This window comes from Rhinolophus ferrumequinum, chromosome 3 (assembly GCF_004115265.2).
Source record: "Rhinolophus ferrumequinum isolate MPI-CBG mRhiFer1 chromosome 3, mRhiFer1_v1.p, whole genome shotgun sequence".
NCBI lineage: Eukaryota > Metazoa > Chordata > Mammalia > Chiroptera > Rhinolophidae > Rhinolophus > Rhinolophus ferrumequinum.
This window is the reverse complement of record NC_046286.1, coordinates 2,704,092-2,723,947: the sequence shown is the minus strand read 5'-3', so window position 1 is coordinate 2,723,947 and position 19,856 is coordinate 2,704,092. Positions and strand designations below refer to the sequence as shown.

General features: G+C 43.1%; 1 protein-coding gene across 2 annotated transcripts; it reads right to left on the bottom strand.

Moving 5' to 3' along the window:
- Positions 1-3,249: 3,249 nt before the first annotated feature.
- Positions 3,250-13,695, bottom strand: LOC117020172 (DLA class II histocompatibility antigen, DR-1 beta chain). Of its 2 annotated transcripts, XM_033102433.1 has the most exons (6): positions 13,476-13,695; positions 8,581-8,850; positions 5,247-5,528; positions 4,376-4,486; positions 3,871-3,894; positions 3,250-3,596 (listed from the first exon to the last, which is right to left on the bottom strand). In XM_033102433.1, the coding sequence occupies exons 1-6, from the start codon at positions 13,573-13,575 to the stop codon at positions 3,583-3,585; spliced, it is 801 nt and encodes a 266-aa protein (XP_032958324.1). In that variant the 5' UTR covers positions 13,576-13,695; the 3' UTR covers positions 3,250-3,582. The 2 variants fall into 2 exon arrangements, with proteins under 2 accessions (XP_032958324.1, XP_032958325.1); XM_033102434.1 differs by lacking the exon at positions 3,871-3,894.
- Between the last annotated feature and the right edge of the window lie 6,161 nt (positions 13,696-19,856).

The following is a 19,856-nucleotide window of genomic DNA, read 5'->3' as shown; positions in this document are numbered from 1 at the left end:
TTACCAGCAGGTGAAATGAGGCAGAGGATCGAATCAGCGACTTAGAAGCAAGTGAGCAGAGATCACCCAAGAGGAACAACAAAAAGAAAAAAAGAAAAAAACAATGAAAATGGTTTAAGAGACCTCTGGGATAACATCAAGTGCAACAACATGCGCATCATAGGAATACCAGAAGGTGAAGAGAGGGAGCAAGGGATCCAGAACATATTTGAAGTAATAATGACCGAACACTTCCCTAACCTGGTGAAGGAAACCGACATACAAGCCCAGGAAGTGCAGAGTTCCAACCAGGATAAACCCAAACAGGCCCACACCAAGACGCATTATAGTTAAAATGGCAAATGTTAAAGACAAAGAGAGAATCCTAAAAGCAGCAAGAGAAAGACAGAGGGTTACATACAAGGGAACTCCCATAAGACTATCAAGTGACTTTTCTACAGAAACATTGAAGACCAGGAGGGATTAAGAAACTGTGGTACATTTATACGTTGGAATATTACGCAGCCATAAAGAAGAAAGAAATCTTACCATTTGCAACAACATGGATGGACCTAGAGAACATTATGTTAAGTGAAATAAGTCAGACAGAGAAAGATAAGTACCATATGATCTCACTTATATGCGGAATCTAAAGAAAAGAATAAGTGAATGAACTAATCAGAAACAGTTTTGGAGACAAAGAGAAAAAACTGAGGGTTGCTAGATGGGCGGGGGGTGGGGGTAAAGGGGAAGGTGAGGGGATTAGAAAACAGTCAGTAACCACAAGATGGCCACAGGGTTTGGAAAATTAATCTGGAGAACGTAATCAATAATGTTGTAAAGATTTTGTAGGGTATCTGATGGACACGTGTCCCATTTGGGAGACCACCTCAGGGAAGATGTAGATGCCTGATCACTGCACTGTACACCTGAAGTTGAACAATAATGAATGCCAACTATAATATTATATATATGTAAGTATATATATATGTATGTATACACTTACAAGAGGCGGAGTACAGCATCGGGAGTGGAAACAGTGGAAATGGGATGGCTTGGTGTGATGCCAGAGAGATAGTGGATGGGGGGAGGGGGGTCCACAGTGTGAGGGATATAAATGATAAACGTCTAAGTATTACTTTGTCTTGTGCACCTGAAACTAATTTTAAAAAAATTTTAAAAAAGAGAAAAAAAAGAAACTGTGGTACATTTATACAATGGAGTATTACGCAGCCATAAAGAAGAAGGAAATCTTACCATTTGTAATAAATAATATGGATGGACCTAGATGTGACGGGCCAGCCGCCACAAATCGAACAGTTCCTGAATGGGGGAGTGGGAATGAAAAAAGACACTCACACATGTAATGATGCGATTGATCGGACTCCAGTGATGCTGAAGCACCGAGTTTACTTTCCTTCACCAATTTATACCATCTGAGTACATGCAGCTTAGCAGTTACAGAAATGCATTACATCATTGAACGTAAATTTTTAACTTTAAGATAGACACTACAAATCACTAAAAGCTCCCCAAAGCAATTATCCCATGACAGAGCCTATCAATTATCCTGATAGCCATCAGTGATCTATGTCCGAGAAACTGGCCGTTCCCACCACATTCCTCAGCAACTTGTAAGCACCCTCCAGATGCAGGCAGAGATAATGCCTTAGGAGCTGAGACAAATTAATCATAAACTGAGCCAGTCTGCAAGGCTTCAGAATAACAAGAAATTATGGCTCCCCACACCTAGAGAACACTATGCTAAGTAAAATAAGTCAGACAGAGAAAGACACATACCATATGATCTCACTTATATGTGGAATCTAAGAAAAGAATAAATGAATGAACTAATCAGAAACAGCCTCAGAGATATAGAGGAAAAACTGTGGGTTGCTAGATGAAAGGGAGGTTGGGGATAAGGGGGAAGGTAAGGGGATTAGAAAGCAGTCAGTAACCACAAGATTGCCACAGGGATACCAAAGTCAGCTTGGGGAATATACTTAATAATGTAAAAATTTTGTAGGGGTATCCAATGGACACTTGTCTTATTAGGGAGACCACTTCAGGGATTGTGTAGATGCCTGGTCACTGCACTGTACACCTGAAGCTGAAGCTGAACAATAATGAATGTCAACTATAATTTTATATATATGGTCACAAGAAGTGGAGTACAGAATTTGGAACAGAGATAGTGGAAATGTAACGGCTGTATGTGATATCAGAGGGTTGGTAGATTGGGGGAGGGAGGTTATCACTTTGTGAGGGATACAAATATCTAACTATTACATTGTTTTGTACACCTGAAACTAATACAAAAATTAATTTTGTTAAAAAAAAGAATAATGGATATACCAGAAGGAGAAGAGAGGGAGAAGGGAACAATGATCCCATTCAAAGAGTCAACAAGAATTTCCTGGGCCGACCCGGTGGCTCAGGCGGTTGGAGTGCGGTGCTCATAACGCCAAGGTCACCGGTTTGATTCCCACATGGGCCAGTGAGCTGCGCCCTCTACAACTAAGATTGTGAACAACGGCTCTCCCTGGAGATGGGCTGCCCTGAGCAGCTGGAAGTTGGCATGAGCTGCTGTGAGCGGCCGACCATGGACTGGCGACCAACTGCCTCAACTGGGGGGAGCACAAGGCTCATAATACCAGCATGGGCCAGGGAGCTGTGTCCTACACAACTAGACTGAGAAACAACGGCTTGAACTGGAGTGGGGGGGAGGCGAAAGAAAGTGGGGGAGAAAAAGAATTTCCCAAACCTATGGAAAGAACTGGATCCTCAAATCCAAGAAGCATACAGAACACCTAATTACTAATTTTCATCTGAGAAACAGAAAAAAGATTGAAAGGTTGAAACCCACCCTTAATCTAACAAAAGGGTGTTCAAGAAGTACTCAGGTATACACTTTTTAAAAAATCAGGAACGGAGACAAATGAATGTGATTATAAAAATTTGAAGGCGTCACATCCTTACAAGTTACCTGCATTTCTTATCTCATGGGGCGAATGGACCTGTGTGTTTGGCTTCGAGAATGCAAAGACGGAGGCCACCATGATATGGGGTCATTAAGGGCTTATTCCTAGTTCAACTCAACATGCCTAGTTACAGAAGGCCAAAAGCCAAGAAAAAACAGGGAAGCAAAGAAAACTTCCATGTCACCTGTGACCAAAATTCAGGAATGCAAATGAAAACCATTATTGAATTGTGATGAAATCCTCCCTCTTTTTCTTTGTACTTCTTGTCCTTAAAGCTGTATGAAGCAGGTGATTTTCACTCCATTTTTATTTAAGAAAAATGCTGTAAAGTAATGTGCGCGGAAGGTGAGATCGGATGCACAGGGGACAGTGAGGCTGAATACAAAGGGGACCAGGAATGAATGAGGAGAAGGTATTGCAATCAGTACTGGGGACTTCCAGGTCGTGGGTGGGGATTGAGGGAGCTGAGAGGGGACACGTGTTCTGCAGAGTCACTGAACCAGGAGCAAACCAGATCCTGAGGAAGCTCTCTCTTCGTGGAATCAGAGTCAAGCAGGAAACCTTTTCATGCTGCGAAGAAGCTGGGCCAGAAGGCTCTTCTCTGAGTGTGCCCTCCTTCACTTCAGCTCAGGAGTCCTGCAGACAGAGGTCAGTGTCCTTTCCAGACCTAACTCTACAAGCAGCTCCCTTCCCCCTCTCTCAGGGCCTCGTATTGTAACACTGCAGTAAGGAGGGGAAAATCCTAGGTCTCCCTGAGCCTTTTACTAAGTGGAGAGAAGCTTTAGTGTAAACGGCCTGACCAGAAGTCAGGTCCAAAGGCTTCCCATTATTTCTGTCTCCTGTCTGCCACCTCTACCTTCTATTCTTGGGAAACTGATTATGTCTCTAAAAGACGATTAAACAGCATTACCTGTTGGTTGAAGACCAGAGTGTCCTGAGAAAGAGAAGGAAGGATATATACTTAAAAGATATAAAGGTAAATCTGTCCCCAAACACAATGTTCCCAGCCCCAGAAACCCCTCCTAAAATATGTCTAACATCACAACCCACGTTGCCTGATACCAGAATAGAGACGAGAGCAGAAACTGAGAGTCTGAGCCCATGGAGTTTCTGTGCCAAGCCCAGATCCCGTGTAATTCATCAGCCTAACGGCTCTTCCTTCATTTGCCCCAGTATCTTGAGCCAAGTGCTCCATGCATGTCAACCATTTTCTCATCTCTACAGGCCTTCACCTCTTATACTTCAATATACCAACCACGGGCTGTTGATTTCTGGATTTCCGGGAATCTGAGGTCAATTGGGGAAAGAAAGTCCTCATACAAGGCCTCCAATATACAGAGAACTAACTCGAGCAAAGTCCTATTTCCTCCCCCATAAAGCCGCTGGGGAGTCTCAGCCGCCAACAGGTTCCTTACCTTTCTGATTCCTGAAGTAGACGAACAGCCCCGCCCCGAGGAAGAGCAGACCCAGCACGAAGCCCCCGACACCACTCAGCATCTTGCTCTGTGCAGATTCAGGCTGTGCCCCTGAGACAAGAAGCTCCTTTTAGTGATTTTTCCCCCCAAATCCAAGTTCTCTCATTGAGACTCTGAGATTGGGAGCTTTGAGAATGGGGAAGAAGGCTGCCCTGGAAGAACTGGAATAATTGGCCATTTCTGGAAGAGAGATTTAAAAATCACTGAGCAGCTACAAAGACCAGACACTGAATTCACTGAAACATCACATCCTTGACATAGGTCACTACTGTAGCATCTGACGGACGAGGAGCCCGGGATTCAGGGAGGTTGAGTCGCTTGTCTAGAGTGACAGAGCTCATAGAAGGCAGCGCGGACTCTGGACGCCCCTTGTGTCAGGAAGGTCCCCACGTTGTAGAGAACGCGCCTCTTCTCAGGTCACAGTGAACAACTCAGAGCAACAGAGCAGAAGTGCCAGCCCAGCCCGAGGCAGGGACTGGTGTCCAGGGCCAAGGGAGAACCATGAGCTGCGACATCATGAGAAGACTCAGTAGGGGCCACGTCCTCTCTGCCTGCCAGGCATCAGGCCTCCCCAGGAGCTACAGTATTTATAGAAACTATCACTGGGCTCCCCCCCCCCATGACCTGGGCCTCCCCAGGAGCTACAGTATTTATAGAAACTATCACTGGGCTCCCCCGTGACCTGTGCTGAAGGACAGGGGAACGTGAGCCAATGAAAACATGGGGCGGGGAGAGGAGCACCCTGACACCCAGGGATAAGAAAGTCCCCTCATGGTGGGCGAGGCACTTGTGAGGTCAGAAATCTTCTCACTCCATTCCACTGTGATGGGGCTCGTCAGGCTTGGGTGCTGCACTTGGCAGGTGTAGACCTCTCCACGCTGAGGAACGGTTTCCAGCATCACCAGCGTCTGGAAGGTCCAGTCTCCATTACGGATCAGGCCCGTGGAGACGATCCCAGCCTCCTCTTCCTGGCCATTCCGCCACCAGCGGACTTCAATGTTGCCTGGATAGAAACCATTCACGGAGCAGACCAGGAGGTTGTGGTGCTGCAGGCGCTGGGTCTTTGCAGGATACACAGTCACTGTAGGCTCAGCTAGGAGAGAAAAGGTGGGGAGTACGTGAGGAAGACAGAGGACGTCTGCTTGGGTGGCTGCCGTCCGGCCTCCAGGCTCCAGTCCCAGATCAGGTCTCGGGCAGGCCTCCCTCACAGCGGGCCATGTGGCCCCAGGAGTCAGCATGAGCCTTGGGTCTAGTCCTTACAGCACGGGCCATTAGATTTGAGAGATGCTGAGGACATTTGTGGGTATGTTGTTCCTAGTGTGAAGTAGTTATTCATTGTTGAATTGAAGTGTTTACAAATCTTTGCAAGGCACATAATGCATTCATTCAAAGTGATTTTGGGAGCAGGGCTGCCTGGTCCAGAAGTAGGCTCTGCCTCTTACTGGCTGATCCTGGGAGGATTTTTACATTCCTTTCTCCCTCAGCTTTCTCACCTATAAAGGGGGATAACACTAACTTACCTCTTAGGGTTATGTGAGGATCAATGCACCCCAAATATGTGAAGCAATAACTGGAATTTAGCCTTCAATATATGTTAGCTATTTATTATCCTTGTTTACTGGGAGAGAAAATATGAGGCAAAGCGTGTGGATAAACTGGGGGACAGCTGCGGGTAGATGGTGAGCTAGAGCATGACATCCTGGGAACGCCACACTCACACCTGAGAACACCTAGAAATGTTCTACCCTGGGAAGCAGGAAGGACACGGGTGATTCTCTGTGAGCTGAGTGCCAGAAAAGCCTGAGTCCTGGAGGAGAGGGAAAGGAGCAAAATATGACATTTAAAAAGTTCTTATATTTACACTCAGCTGATTCCTCTCTCTTCTTTGCAAACAAGCAGACGTATTATTGGAATTGTTATCATTTTACAATTGTCTGTCATTTTCAGCTAACATTTGAGTTCAGGGCAGAGCCTGGAACTCATTAATGTGTGTGCTTAGTGTCCTAGACAATCCCTGACACTACCAGCCTCAGTAAATACAATTTGTTTTAATAAAAAAGATGGATATATACAATGGAGTATTACACAGCCATAAACAAGAATGAAATCTTACCATTTGCGACAATATGGATGGACCTAGAGAACATTATGTTAAGTGAGATAAGTCAGACAGAGAAAGACAAATACCATATGCTCTCACTTATATGCGGAACCTAAAGAAAAGAATAAATGAATGAACTGATTAGAAACAGTCTCAGAGACATAGAGGAAAAACTGAAGGTTGCTAGATGGGAGGGGGGTGGGGATAAGGGGGAAGGTGAGGGGATTAGAAAACAATCAGTAACCACAAGATTGCCATGGGATATGAAAGTCAGTTTGGGGAATGTAATCAATAATGTTGTAAAGATTTTGTATGGTATCCGATGGACACTGTCTCATTAGGGAGACCACCTCAGGGATGATGTAGATGCCTGATCACTGCACTGTACACCTGAAGCTGAAGCTGAACAATAATGAATGTCAACTACAAGTTTATATATATATTTTGTATATAGTTACTAGAAGCGGAGTACAGCATTAGGAATAGAGACAGTAGAAATGTAATGGCTGTGTGTGATGTCAGAGGTGTAGTGGACGGGGGCGGGGGGTTAACACAGTTTGAGGGACATAAATGATAAATGTCTAACTAGAACATTGTTGCGTACACCTGAAAGTAATTTAAAAAATAAATAAAAAAGATGGATAAACCTGGGGAAAAACATTTTTACAGTACCACAAAATGATACATTTAGATTAATAGTCAATCATTGCTAACAAGATTGCAGTATATTTCATTAAATAAAAATGTTTAAATTCATAGCATGGAAAATAATGAACCAAATCAAAATATAAACCACAAACTGGAGAAAATGGTGGATCAAATATCAGCAGAGTGGTAATCATACTGCACAGGAAACCCATAAAATTGCTAGAAAAACAGGAGGACGTCAGAGATAATAGACAATAGATAATTCATAAAGCAATAACAACAATTAGCCAAAACTATGTGGGAAATGTTTAAGAACTTTAGAAATCAAAGAAATATGAATTAAAAACAAAACTCTGTTAATTTTCAACTGAGTGGCAATATTGAAACAAGATCTAACTAAAGGCAATGTGAGGTAAATTGTTACAACTGTATAAGAAAATAATATGTAACTACTTAAGAACTACTAGCATTATATAAATAGTACTATCGGTACAAGTAACAAAATTATAATTCGAAAAGCTGGTTTCATAATCATTTCAACTATGTAAAAATGCATATACTAAGGAAAAAAACAGGAAATTTAGAACTAAAGAAAGTTCAGAGGTGGCTCAGAGGTTCTCCCCACTCCTCAAAAATTAGTCTAACACTTTTTCTCAATGAAATGTTTATGCACAAACACAGCACCCTTATTCGAATGGTTTCAGAATTAAGGAGCCCAGTAGCCAAGACAGACGGTGACTCACGGCCTCACATTCCCCCCTCACATTCCTCATCTCTGCTCCCCTAAACCTCCACCCGACCACAGACACCTCCGTAAATTTCCCTTCCCTCACCTCTGACCCCCCATCAATGCTTCCTCCACCTCCTGTCCCCGCACTGCGGCTCTCCCCCATGTCACCTGTCCACAGTGGCCACCGTGGTCCCCTGAAGCCTCCCTCCAGTACAGCCCCACTCTCCCCCGCGGGTCCTCACACCCCCATTCTCCCCCGGGTCCTCACACCCCCACTCTCCCCGGGGTCCTCACACCCCCCACCCTCCCCCGGGTCCTCACACCCCCACTCTCCCCCGGGTCCTCACACCCCCACTCTCCCTCGGGTCCTCACACCCCCACTCTCCCCCCGGGTCCTCACACCCCAGGCCACCCCCCACCACCACACACACTCTCTGTCCCACCTCAGCACACACCCACCCCTCACACACTCTCACCTCACAAACACACAAGGACAAAAATCACACACTGTGTCCCGGACATCACGCCCTCACATGTCCCCTCAGAACTTGTGCAGGTTCACAGTCCTACACACTCACCCCACTGACCACACACACACACACACACACACACACACACACACACACACACACGCCGCCCCCGCCGCGCTCACCCCGCCGCGCTCACCTCGCCGATGCACCAAGAAGTTATCAGACACCTCGTAGTTGTGTCTGCAGAACCTGTCCACCGACCCCCGGTACTGCTCCAGGACGTCCTTCTGGCTGTTCCAGTACTCGGCGTCCGGCCGCCCCAGCTCGGTCACCGCGCGGAACTCCCCCACGTCGCTGTCGAAGCGCACGACCTCCTCCCCGTTGTAGATATGTCTCTGCACGTACCACACCCGCTGCGTCCCGTTGGTGAAATGACACTCTGGCTTAAACTGCTTCAAGAAATGTGCTGTGGGGACAGGAAGGATCCGGTCACACTGGTTACACACTGACGGCGACGTCCCCCCAAGCGGGGCGCCCAGGTCGGGTGGGGACACGAGGACGCCCCCTTTGATGGCCCCGCGGGCGCCCCCACCCCGCCATCCACCGGTTCATCTTCAATCCGCCCGCGGTGCGGGAGGGGGGGAGGGGCCGGCGGGGCTGAGAAAACCCCTGGGACCCGGGGCTCTGGGATCCACTGGGCTCCGTGCTGGGCTGCAGGCGCCCACGGGGGAGCGGGGCAGGGGTGCGTCCCTTCACCGCCTCCTGCGCCACCTCCTTCTAGAAGCCTCCACACTACACACACCGCCCCGCTTCCCATCCCACGGCTGCTCCTTACACGTGCACCGCCTGCTTTGTTCCATAAACATATCCTTACTGCGACCTGGTGACAGGCCCGTGCTGCGCGGGGACCCGACGTCTCTCTACTCCTGGAGCTTAACATCCAGTGCAAGTGAGGAACAAAACCCACCACACAGAATTCACACGGGAGGGAGAAATGTCAGAGGAAAAGTGTGGCGTTCCAGAAGAAAAATTAATTGGCCGGTCTAAATTATATTAGGGTGCCAGAGGAGGGGTCTCTGAGTGACATTTCAGATGTGACATGAAAGGTTAGGTTGGTGTGAGCTGGAGAATCGTGTGTGTGTGTGTGTGTGTGTGTGTGTGTGTGTGTGTGTGTGTGTGTGTGGAGAAGGGAGGCACATTTCTGGTAAAGGTAATACCACGTGCAAAAGCCTGGAAGAACTGATGGACTTCCTCCAGAAACCGGAAGCAACCCGTTCCCTGAAGCACAGGCAGTGAGAGGAAGGGGTGAGAGGTTAGGCTGGAGAAGTCAGGTGGAGCTGGTGCTGCAAAGCCTGTGGGTGACGTTAGGGTGTGACTTTATACTAAATGCAACAGGAAACTACTGATGAGGTTTTTTTTTCGTCTTTTTTTTTTCATTAAAGTTTATTGGGGCAACAATTGTTAGCAAAGTTACATAGATTTCAGGTGTACCATTCTGAAATACATCATCTATATATCACATTGTGTGTTCACCACCCAGAGTCAGTTCTCCTTCCATCACCGTATGTTTGATCCCCTTTACCCTCATCTACCAAATGAAGAAACAAAACTTACAGATACAGACAATAGTTTAGTGGTTACCAGAGGGTAAGAGGGGAGGGACTAATGAGTTATAAGGAGACTACAACCGTGATTCAGTACGGGCCCACAATCCCCTATTTGAATTTCCAAATCCAGAAATCGGAGAAACTCCAATCTGGGGTGCCAAACTCACATGGTAAATCTGACCTGATGAGGTAAAGAGAGTCAGACAGGTCTCAGAGCTGTTATCGGTCAAATGGCCACATGTGCTTCTGCAGTTTATGTTTAATTGAACTAAGAAGATTTCAGAAAGAGATAAAAAAAAATTCTGTGGTTGAAAAGTGAGATAAATAAATGGGAGCATCTGACTTTATCAATAGAATAGAATGTAGAATTACTGAAAAAGATGGATACATGTTATTGAAAAACGCTTGTGGTGGTCACAAATTGTGACTTAAAACCATCTGAAAAATCTGTGGTTGAAAAAGCTGCTGGTAATTATGAAGCAGCTGAGAATCACACTGAAAAATTGGCCAATATTGTACCTGATAAAAACCTTGGTCCTGAACAAATGTATTTTGCTGGAAAAATAGCTCAGCACTGGGACTAGACCCTAAGAAACCATCCACAGTGTCTAACAAGAGAGTACGAAAGCTATTCTGATCCCAACCAAAAGATGACTGTTCCTGAGTGTGCTCACGCTGCAGGCTCCCCCAAAACACAGTGGGCAGTGACTGGAAAAAGCCCAAATCCAGGATACCTGAAAGGGGTAAGCATTTTACGTGTGCATTATGTTCAAAGAAGGAAACATGAAAAACCAGACAGATATTTTCTAGGTGGTTCAGTAACCGCCTGTGTCAGTGGCTTACGTTCAGTGCAGGCGAGCTGGGCTGTGAGAAACTTGTAAAACGTGACTGTCCCTGTACAATTGTTCCACATACAGCTCTCGTGAGTTTCTTGTAACACGTTCTGGGTTTTCATTTCCCCCAGTATGACAGCTGTGTTGAAATTTTAGAACCAAGGAATTTCTTGTCCCATGAAGAGCGGGTATAAATAATTTTTAAACTCTGTTCTTACTGAGGTTTACAGATATATACAAATCCACGGCTTTCTGAAGGAGGTCAGCTGCTAATGTTTATTATGGAGCTAACAATTAATAAATCAACTTGAACAAATGTTTGGCACAGAGTTTAGGCTATATTCATCTTTTCAAATGCCTAGCAGATGAAGACTTTGGAAACTATCATGTCATTATGAGAAAAAATCATATCAAACTGCTTATCAGCTAAAAATCTAAATAAGGCAGAGGCTGCTGACATAAAATATATACAGTGGTACCTCGATTTTCGAATGTCTCCGTTGATGAACATTTTGGTTTATGAACGCAGTAAATTTTATGGATCTATGGTGTCATTAGATAGTAAAATTCATGCTAAATTTGCAGTTTTGGGGGTTGATTTTAAAGGTCTGGAACGGATTAATCCCTTTTGCCTTACTTTCTATGGGGAAACCATGCCTCGGTTTTCAAATGTTTCAGGACTCAAATGGTCTTCCGGAACGGATTATGTTCGAAAACCGAGATACCACTGTATATCCTGAGCACTGACAGGGAGGCTTCTGTGGGGCATTCCGAGTTGTGGAAACGCGGGAGTGAAGACAGGGCTCGCTCCCCTTCAGCCACCTCAGGCTTCCTGTCCCGTAAACAGAGCACACATCTTCCACACTTTGCCCTTTCCCCTAGTCCCTCTCTCTGGAACACTTGTCCCTTACTTAGGTCTTCACATGGCTGGCTTCTCATCATTCATGTCTCAAATGTCTCTAAATGTCACTTTCTCAGGCAGAGCTCCCCAGCCACTTGAACTGAAGTCAGGTGAATCCAATTCTCTCTGTCCCATAATCCTGATTTTTTTTTTTTCAGAGCACATATTACTCTCTGAAATTTTTTTCTTTGTTTAATATTTATTGTACTTTGTTCCTCAACTTTAGGTAAGTTCCATGATAGGGGACTTTTTTCTCTTATTCAAATAGAATTCTCTGAGCCTACAACAACCCAGTACAGAATTGTTGCTCAAATGGGTACCTGTGGTCCAAGTGAGCAAACATGGGGTGCTGGGACTTGATCATTGTGGGGATCCTGGAAAGCGAGAAGGGGCGCAAGCCCCAACAGTCTTTATTCTGCTGACACTTTGTATCCTTTCCTTTTCCTGTAAGAAATATAGAAAAACTTCCTCTTCTCTTCCTACTAGTTAGAAGAAACATCCCAGGTAAGGAAATGGTAATTTTAAGAAAGAGAGAAAATTTCATTAAGTTTCATCTCATCCAATATACCTGGTATAGTGCTGAGAGCTGTGCAAACTTTGGAGGTTCTCAGGAATAGTGATGACATAGCTGGGGAAAGAATAGGGAGGAGCTGGAAGCAGAAGTAACCAAGCATGGTAATTAAGGAAACAGAGGACAGGACAAGTGAACTATGGAATTTGGGGCCAAGACCCCAGACGGCCAATGACTTACTTTGACTTGCTTACTGGCTTTCAGCCTGTGGGACGTAAGAAAACTTCACATTCTCTCTGTACTCTTGCTCAGGGTGTGGAGTTTGAACCATATGAAATTGCTTCTATTTGACTATTTTTGGCTTTTGAAAATACAATTTCATATAACTTATCTTATTAATCCCTTCTTGTGAGCTTAGGCCAGAGAATGGGGAGATGTACGAGAAACTGATAGTATAGAAAGGTTCAATAGATGCATAATGAACGTGAACCTGGCCAGGCTTTCAGAAGGTGCCTGGAGTTCTTCAAGGCTTCAGAGAACACCCCCCCAGATGCCCCTCATCGACAGGCTCAGCCCCCGTCATAGGGGTCTCTGCTTCCACTGCCGGGCGCTTTCTATGGAGGAACAGAGGGCACTCACCCCACCTTCTGTCCGAGAGCCTCCCTTATAAGGGATACAGGCTGTATAAACATTGGGGTTCAGGGAGAAAGGAAAGATCATTGGGGAGACCGCTTGATCCATCCCCACATGTTAGGGAGAGGCACCAACGTCACAGGTCCTGCTGAGGCCACAGCACAGGATCTTCGAGGAGAGGCCCTTCTAATTCCTTTTGACTTCCCACCAAATTTTCAGAGAAACTTTCCCTTTTGCTGACATAACTCAACATAATAAAGGGAATCATTGGATGGGGAATAAATTGATATCATCATTTCTAAATCTTCTCAAGGTCCCAAGGGAATGGGATGCAAGGCTAGAGAGGTTTTATTGGAAGAGAGTTGACATACACACACACACACACACACACACTCACACACACAGGCCCTAACACAGCTCTCGTAGAGGACAAGCATCCAGGCTCCATTGGTTGTGGACCGAACTCGGGATCCATATGATAAATATATGTGGTCAGTGAAGAAAATGTCACAATTTTCTAAGGGATATGGCCTGGACACAGTGACAAAGTTAACTCCCTTGCTTCCCCCACTACACAATAGCTCACCCCCCAAGGTGTGCACTTACGTGGCGTGTCCCTGGCCCAGGCCATGGGAGGGCTCAGCCCCATCAGTATCACAGTTAGAGCTGCTGTCCAGGAGCCGCCGGGGAACCACAGGCACACCATGCTGGAGAACGGAGAGGACAGGGCACAGGGAACAGGCGAGTCTCAGTCAGAGGGGACTATGGCCTTCCTCCAGCCTCAGCCCAAATAATAGAAACCAAGGCACTCATTTCTCTGTTCCTGAATTGAGTAACCTCAGTGTTGGAGAACCAATCAGCACCAGAGATAAATAGCATCATCAGTTGCTGGGCAGAGATTCAGTGTGAAGGTCCTCTTCTGAAACTTAGAATTTCCTGCATTAAAGGGATTGTTTTAATTTGGTGCTTTAATCCAGTTGTATCTGAAACATTGAGCTCCTGTTGTGAGCCAGCTCTGCGCTGGTCAGTGATGTGCACACAAGTTCGAGCCTTTTAGGAGCGTTCATCTCTCTCACTTGAAGACAGAGCTGTTCTGACAAATGTATGAGTGAGTGTTAGGAGTTGAGAGGGTGGAGGGAAGGTGATTGTAAGTTAGGAGACCTTTAATCTGGTCCTTATTGCACCATGACTTAGTGCTGTAGGTCTGGGGAAATACTTCACCTCTCACAGATTAAATGAAGGCACTGCGGTTTTTCAGGTTTTTCAATACTGGATTTCTGTGATTCTGTGGACACCTCGCGGAGCAGCCTCCCCTATAACTGAGGATGTGACAGACTTACAGCTGTGGATTGGAGAGTGTAGTCTGCACCTCCTCACGGGAAGGGATGTCTCTGGTCAACTGAAGGGTATTGAAAGTTGGTCAATAAATTGACCTGAGTGAAAAGGTTTTCCAGGTTTGTCTCCTGTTGCTGTCGCTGAGTTAGTGGCATTTCCAGAACACACATAGAGAAAGGGGATTAGGGGAAGTGATCAATATGGAATGGAGGGTCTTGAAAGTACCTCTGTATAGCACTTCAACTAACAATCTGATAGAGCCAACTGTCCAAATCAAATGAACTTTAAAGGACAACTATGTATCTAAAGCTCTGCATTACTTCACACTCCACTACTGGATAAGTAGTCCTCCGGTTCTGATAAGCAGTCCTTCCGGTGCCTTTATATTTCTAGTGACAGAATACTCGTCATGCTGTAGTAAAAATGACTACCATTTAGTGGGTGAGATGGAGGAATGGCCAAAAGGTACAGGCTTCCAGCTGTAAAATAAATGTCATGAGGGTGTAATGTACAGCTAAGAGAAGATCTTAAAAGTTCTCATCACAAGAAAAAAAAATTTTTAACTGTGTGTGGTGATGAGCTAAACTTACTGTTGTGATCATTTTGCAACAAAGAAAGAAGTAAATGTAAGATCTGAAATCATAAAACTCCTAGAAGAAAACACAGGCAGTAAATTCTCTGACGTTGCTCTTCGTAATGTTTTTCTGATATATCTCCTTGGGAAAGGGAAAGAAAAGAAAAAATAAACAAATCGGACTACATCATACTAAAAAGTTCTTTGCAAAGCAGAGGAAACTATCAATAAGACAAATAGACAACCTACTGAATGGGAGAAGATATTCACCAGTGATACATCTGATAAGGGGTTAATATCCAAAATTTATAAATAACTCATACAACTGAACACCAAAAAAAAAAAAAATCCAATTAAAAAACGGGCAGAGAACCTGAATAGCCATTTCTCCAAAGAGGACATACAGATGGTCAATAGACATATGAAAAGATGCTCAATGTCACTAATCATCAGAGAAAAGGCAAATAAAAACCACAATGAGATATCACCTCACATCTGATTTATCATCAATAAATCAACAAACGACAAGTGTTGTGGAAGATTGGATAAAAGGAAACCCTCGTGCACTCTTGGTGAGATTGCAAATTTGGTGCAGCCACTATGGAAAACAGTATGGAGTTTCCTCAAAAAATTAATAATAGAACTATCTCATGACCTAGCAGTTCCACTTCTGGGCATCATACTTTTTTAATGTTAATTTTAAACTAACGATATATTCTCAGGAAGTTGTGAAACTGAAGGGTCTTTTGTATTTCATCCAGTTTCCCCCTATGATTACACCTTATATAATTATAGTTAATATCAAAACCAAGAAATTGATACCATGTGTTTGTATAGTTTTCTTTCATCACATGTTTAGAATCATGAAACCACCATTGTGATCAAATTACGGGGCTATATTTCATCACTACAAAGATGTCCTCATTTTACTTCTTTACACTCACACCAACCCCCATACACACCATCTCTAACAAGCATCAGCCATTGTTTTCTATCTCTAAAGTTTCATCATTTCAAAATGTTATCTAATTGAAATCATACAGTATGTGACCTTTTGGTATTGGCATTTGTACTTAGTAAAAATACCCTTGAGATCCATTCAAGATTTTGTATATACTATCAATATTTTCTTCCTTTTTGCTTGTTGAGTTATTTCATGCTATGAATATACTACCATTTACTTAATCATTCACCCATTTAGAAAATTATGGCCATTTCTAGTTTTTGGCTATTACTATAAAGTTGCTATAAACATTTATATATATATAGGTTTTAGTATGGATGCAGACGTTCATTTCTCTGGGATAAATGCTCTGGACTGCAGTTTCTAGACATATGTTAAGTATACATTTAGTATTTTAAGAAATAGCCAATGTATTCTCCAGAGTGGCACTACAATTTTTCATTCCTACCAGACACATATGAGAGATCTATTTTCATCACATCTTTGCCAGCATTTTGTATTTTCATGATTTTTTTATTTTAGCTGTTTTAGTGAGTTTAGTGATTGCTTATCACAGTCTTAATTTGCATTCCTTTATTTAGTGATATTAAATGTCGCATCCAGCATAACGTGGGTTGTGGGGAAGGAGAAGGGCGGCGCAGGGTTAAGAAAAGACAGTAGCCAGGAATAGAGTGCAAGCATGGCCCAAGGGAGCAGTCTCAGGGACTGAACCCCAATTGAGCCAACGTGTAGTTTTTATTGGTAAATTTCTAAAGAGGTAATGATTGTTAATCTCAAGATCTGTGTTAGTAGCCTGCTGGCTGTCTTTCTGAAAGTTCCCATTGTGTTCCAGCATGAACTTTGCCTTCACACACACGCACATCTCCAAGGAATCCATTGAAGGGAAGGGACCGATATGATTCCATTGGGTCTCAGTTTGCTGAGACCTCCCCTCAAAGGAGCTTTTCCGATATCTCTCCATTGAGCCTCAGTTTGCTGAGGCACTCCCTTGTGAAATTCTGGGAAGAGCGCCGGGGGAACAAACGGTTTGGCAACAATTGAACACCTTTTTATGTGTTTTTTGCCATTCATATATCCTCTCCAATAAAAGTTGTTAAATTGATCTATATGCCCATCCCTCTGCAAAACCACACAGTCTTGATTACTATAGCTATACATGAAGACTTAAAATTAGGTAAAGTGATACCTTTCATTTTATTCTTCTTTATCAAAAATGTCTTAACTATTTTAGATCCATAGTCTTTTCATATAAAGTTTAGAATAAGCTTCTCTATTTCTATAAAAAACATTATAGGATTTTGATAGAAATTACATTAAACCTACATATCATTTTGGGAAATACGGACATCTTTTCTATGTTGAGTCTTCCAATATGTGGATAGAGTTTGTCTCTCCAAATATTTGCATCTTCTTTGATTACTTTCATAAGCATTTTGTAATTTTCAGCACACAAATCCTGTATATGTCTGTAGGGTTTATACCTAATTATCTAATTTTTGAACTGTTGTACATAATATTTTGTTAAGTTTGACTCTAATGTGTTCATTGCAAATACACAGAAATAGAATTGATTTTTGTATGTTTATCCTGTATCCTGTGAACCCGCTAAACTTACTTATTAGTCTGAGTATTTTTTTCAGATTTCTTGAATTTTTTACATAAATGATTGTGTTTACTAACAATTGAAACAGTTTTATTTCTTCCTTTAAACTGTATGACTTTTATTTCCCTCTCATGCCTTATTATAATGGATAAGACTTTCAGTGCTGTTTGAATAAAAGTGGTAGAGCATGTATCTTTACTCTGTTCCTGGTATTAAAGGAAAAGCATTCAATCTTTCACCATTAAGTATGATAGTTGCATGTGTTTTGTGAATGTTTTATCATGTTGAGGAAATTCCCCTGTAATCCCAGTTTTCTGAGAGTTTGTTTCTTTTTTTTAACATAAAACTGACCATCTTAATCAGTTTTCATTCTATACCTCATTGGTAGAAAGTACATTCACACTGCCCTGCAGCCATCCCCACTACCCATTCCCAGAATTGAGAGGGTTTTTTTGTTTTGCTTTGTTTTTAATAATGAATGGGTGTTGAATTTTGTCAATTTTTATGAATCATTAATAGTGTGATTTTTTCTTCTTTTTTTTTTTTAACCTGTTAGTGTGGTAGATTAGAGTTTGAGTGTGGAACCAGCCTTGGATATCTGGAATAAACCCTACAAGGTCATGATATGTAATTTTTAAATATATTGTTGAATGCTGTTTGCTAATATTTTGTTAATGATCTTATGTTTATATTCATGAGAGGTATTGCCCTATACTTTTCTTCGTACTATTGTCCCCTGGTTTGAGCGTCAGGATTATACTGGCCTCATATTAGTCTGTAAATGTGTTTTCTTTTTAATTTTCTGTGAGAGGTAGTATAGAACAGATGTTAATTTCTCTTTAAATGTTATGTAGAATTATCAACGAAATCATCTGGGCCTGGAGATGTCTTTTGCTTGAGTTTATATATAAAGAATTCAACTTTTTAAATAGTTATAGGGGTGTTCAGATTATTCATTTCAGCTTGGGAGAATTTTGATACTTTACCTTGTTGAGGAATTGGTTCGTTTTATCTAAGTTATCAAAGTTTGTGTGAAAAGTTTTTTGTAGTATTACTTATTATCCTTTTGGTGTCTGTACATCTGCAGTGGTTATCTCCTGTTTTATTCCTGATATTGGTAAATTTTATTTTCTTTATGAGACTTATTAAAGGTTTTGCCATTTTTGTTGATCTTTTCCAAAAACCATTTCTTTGTCTTATAGATTTTTCTGTTGTTCATCTGTTTTCAATTTCATTGATTTTAGTTCACATATGTATTACTTCCTTCTTCTGCCTGCTTTGGATTTATTTTGTTTCCATTTTTCTAGCTACTTTGAATGAAAGTTTAGTTTACTAATTTGAGACCTGTCCTCTTTTCTATATTAAACAGTACTGTAAATTTCCTTCTAAGCACTGTTTTTGTTACATCCACTAATTTCGATATGTTGTATTTTCATATTCATTCAGGCAGTGTATTTTTTTTAATTTCCTTTGAGACTTCAACATTGATCCATAGATTATTTATAAATATTGATTGATAAATATTGTTCTATAAATATTGATTAGATCCTATTGGTTGATAGTGTTGCTGAATTCTTTTAAACCCTTTTTCATTTTCTCTAGTTGCTGTGAGAAGGATTTTATAATCTCCAGGTATAATTGTGGATATGTCAATTTCCAGTCATGATGGCAGTAGGTAAACATTGTGCTGGCCTTCTGTCACACCACATCAAAACTACAGCTAACCTACAGAACAACCATCATTGAGAATTGCCTGAAGTCTACCTAAACCAAAGTCCTGCCACTAAATACAACTAAGAACATACAGAAGAAACCACCTTGAGACTGGGAGGAGCGGCAGAGATGCAGAATAGGTTGGTCCCACAACCCCCTGTGGTGGTTAAAAATCAGGAGGACTATCTCGGCTACAGAGGTTCCCCCCAGAGGAGCCAGAGGTCCCAGCCCAGGGTTCCAGTGTTGGAGAGAGAAGTCCCCTAAACTCTGGCTATGAAAGCCTGTGGACATCACAGAAATGGCAGCATGAGGAGAGCCTCTTGAAATCTCCCCTGGAATTTACAACAAATTGAACAACTATAATTGCACAAAGGACTCCCTGTGCAGCAGACAGGCAAGACTAAGAGATGCACGATTAAGATCTTCTAAAGGTGGGCAAATTGGGCAAGCAGGGTAGGAGGAGGGAAGCAGGAAGTGCAGAGACATGGGCCACGTGGGCACAGGATGCAGACAGGAGCTCCGAGCTCCCTGCATTCCAAAGCTACCGCAGCCATGGGAGGAAAGAACTCCAACTGCTAGCATGCCCATTATGGCCCACAGTCCTGCCTGAGGGAGCAGTATATAACACGACTGAACCCAATGCTCACGGCAGAGACCTCAGAGCAAAAACTTAAGGAAGAAGGGTGAGAGCAGTAGTTTAAGCCCTCACTGCCAAGCAGAGGATGGAAGGCAGAGGCACAGAGCCTAGCCAAACTCTCCCCACCCTCCCAGAGCTCGCCCTGCGCCCACCTGCCCAGT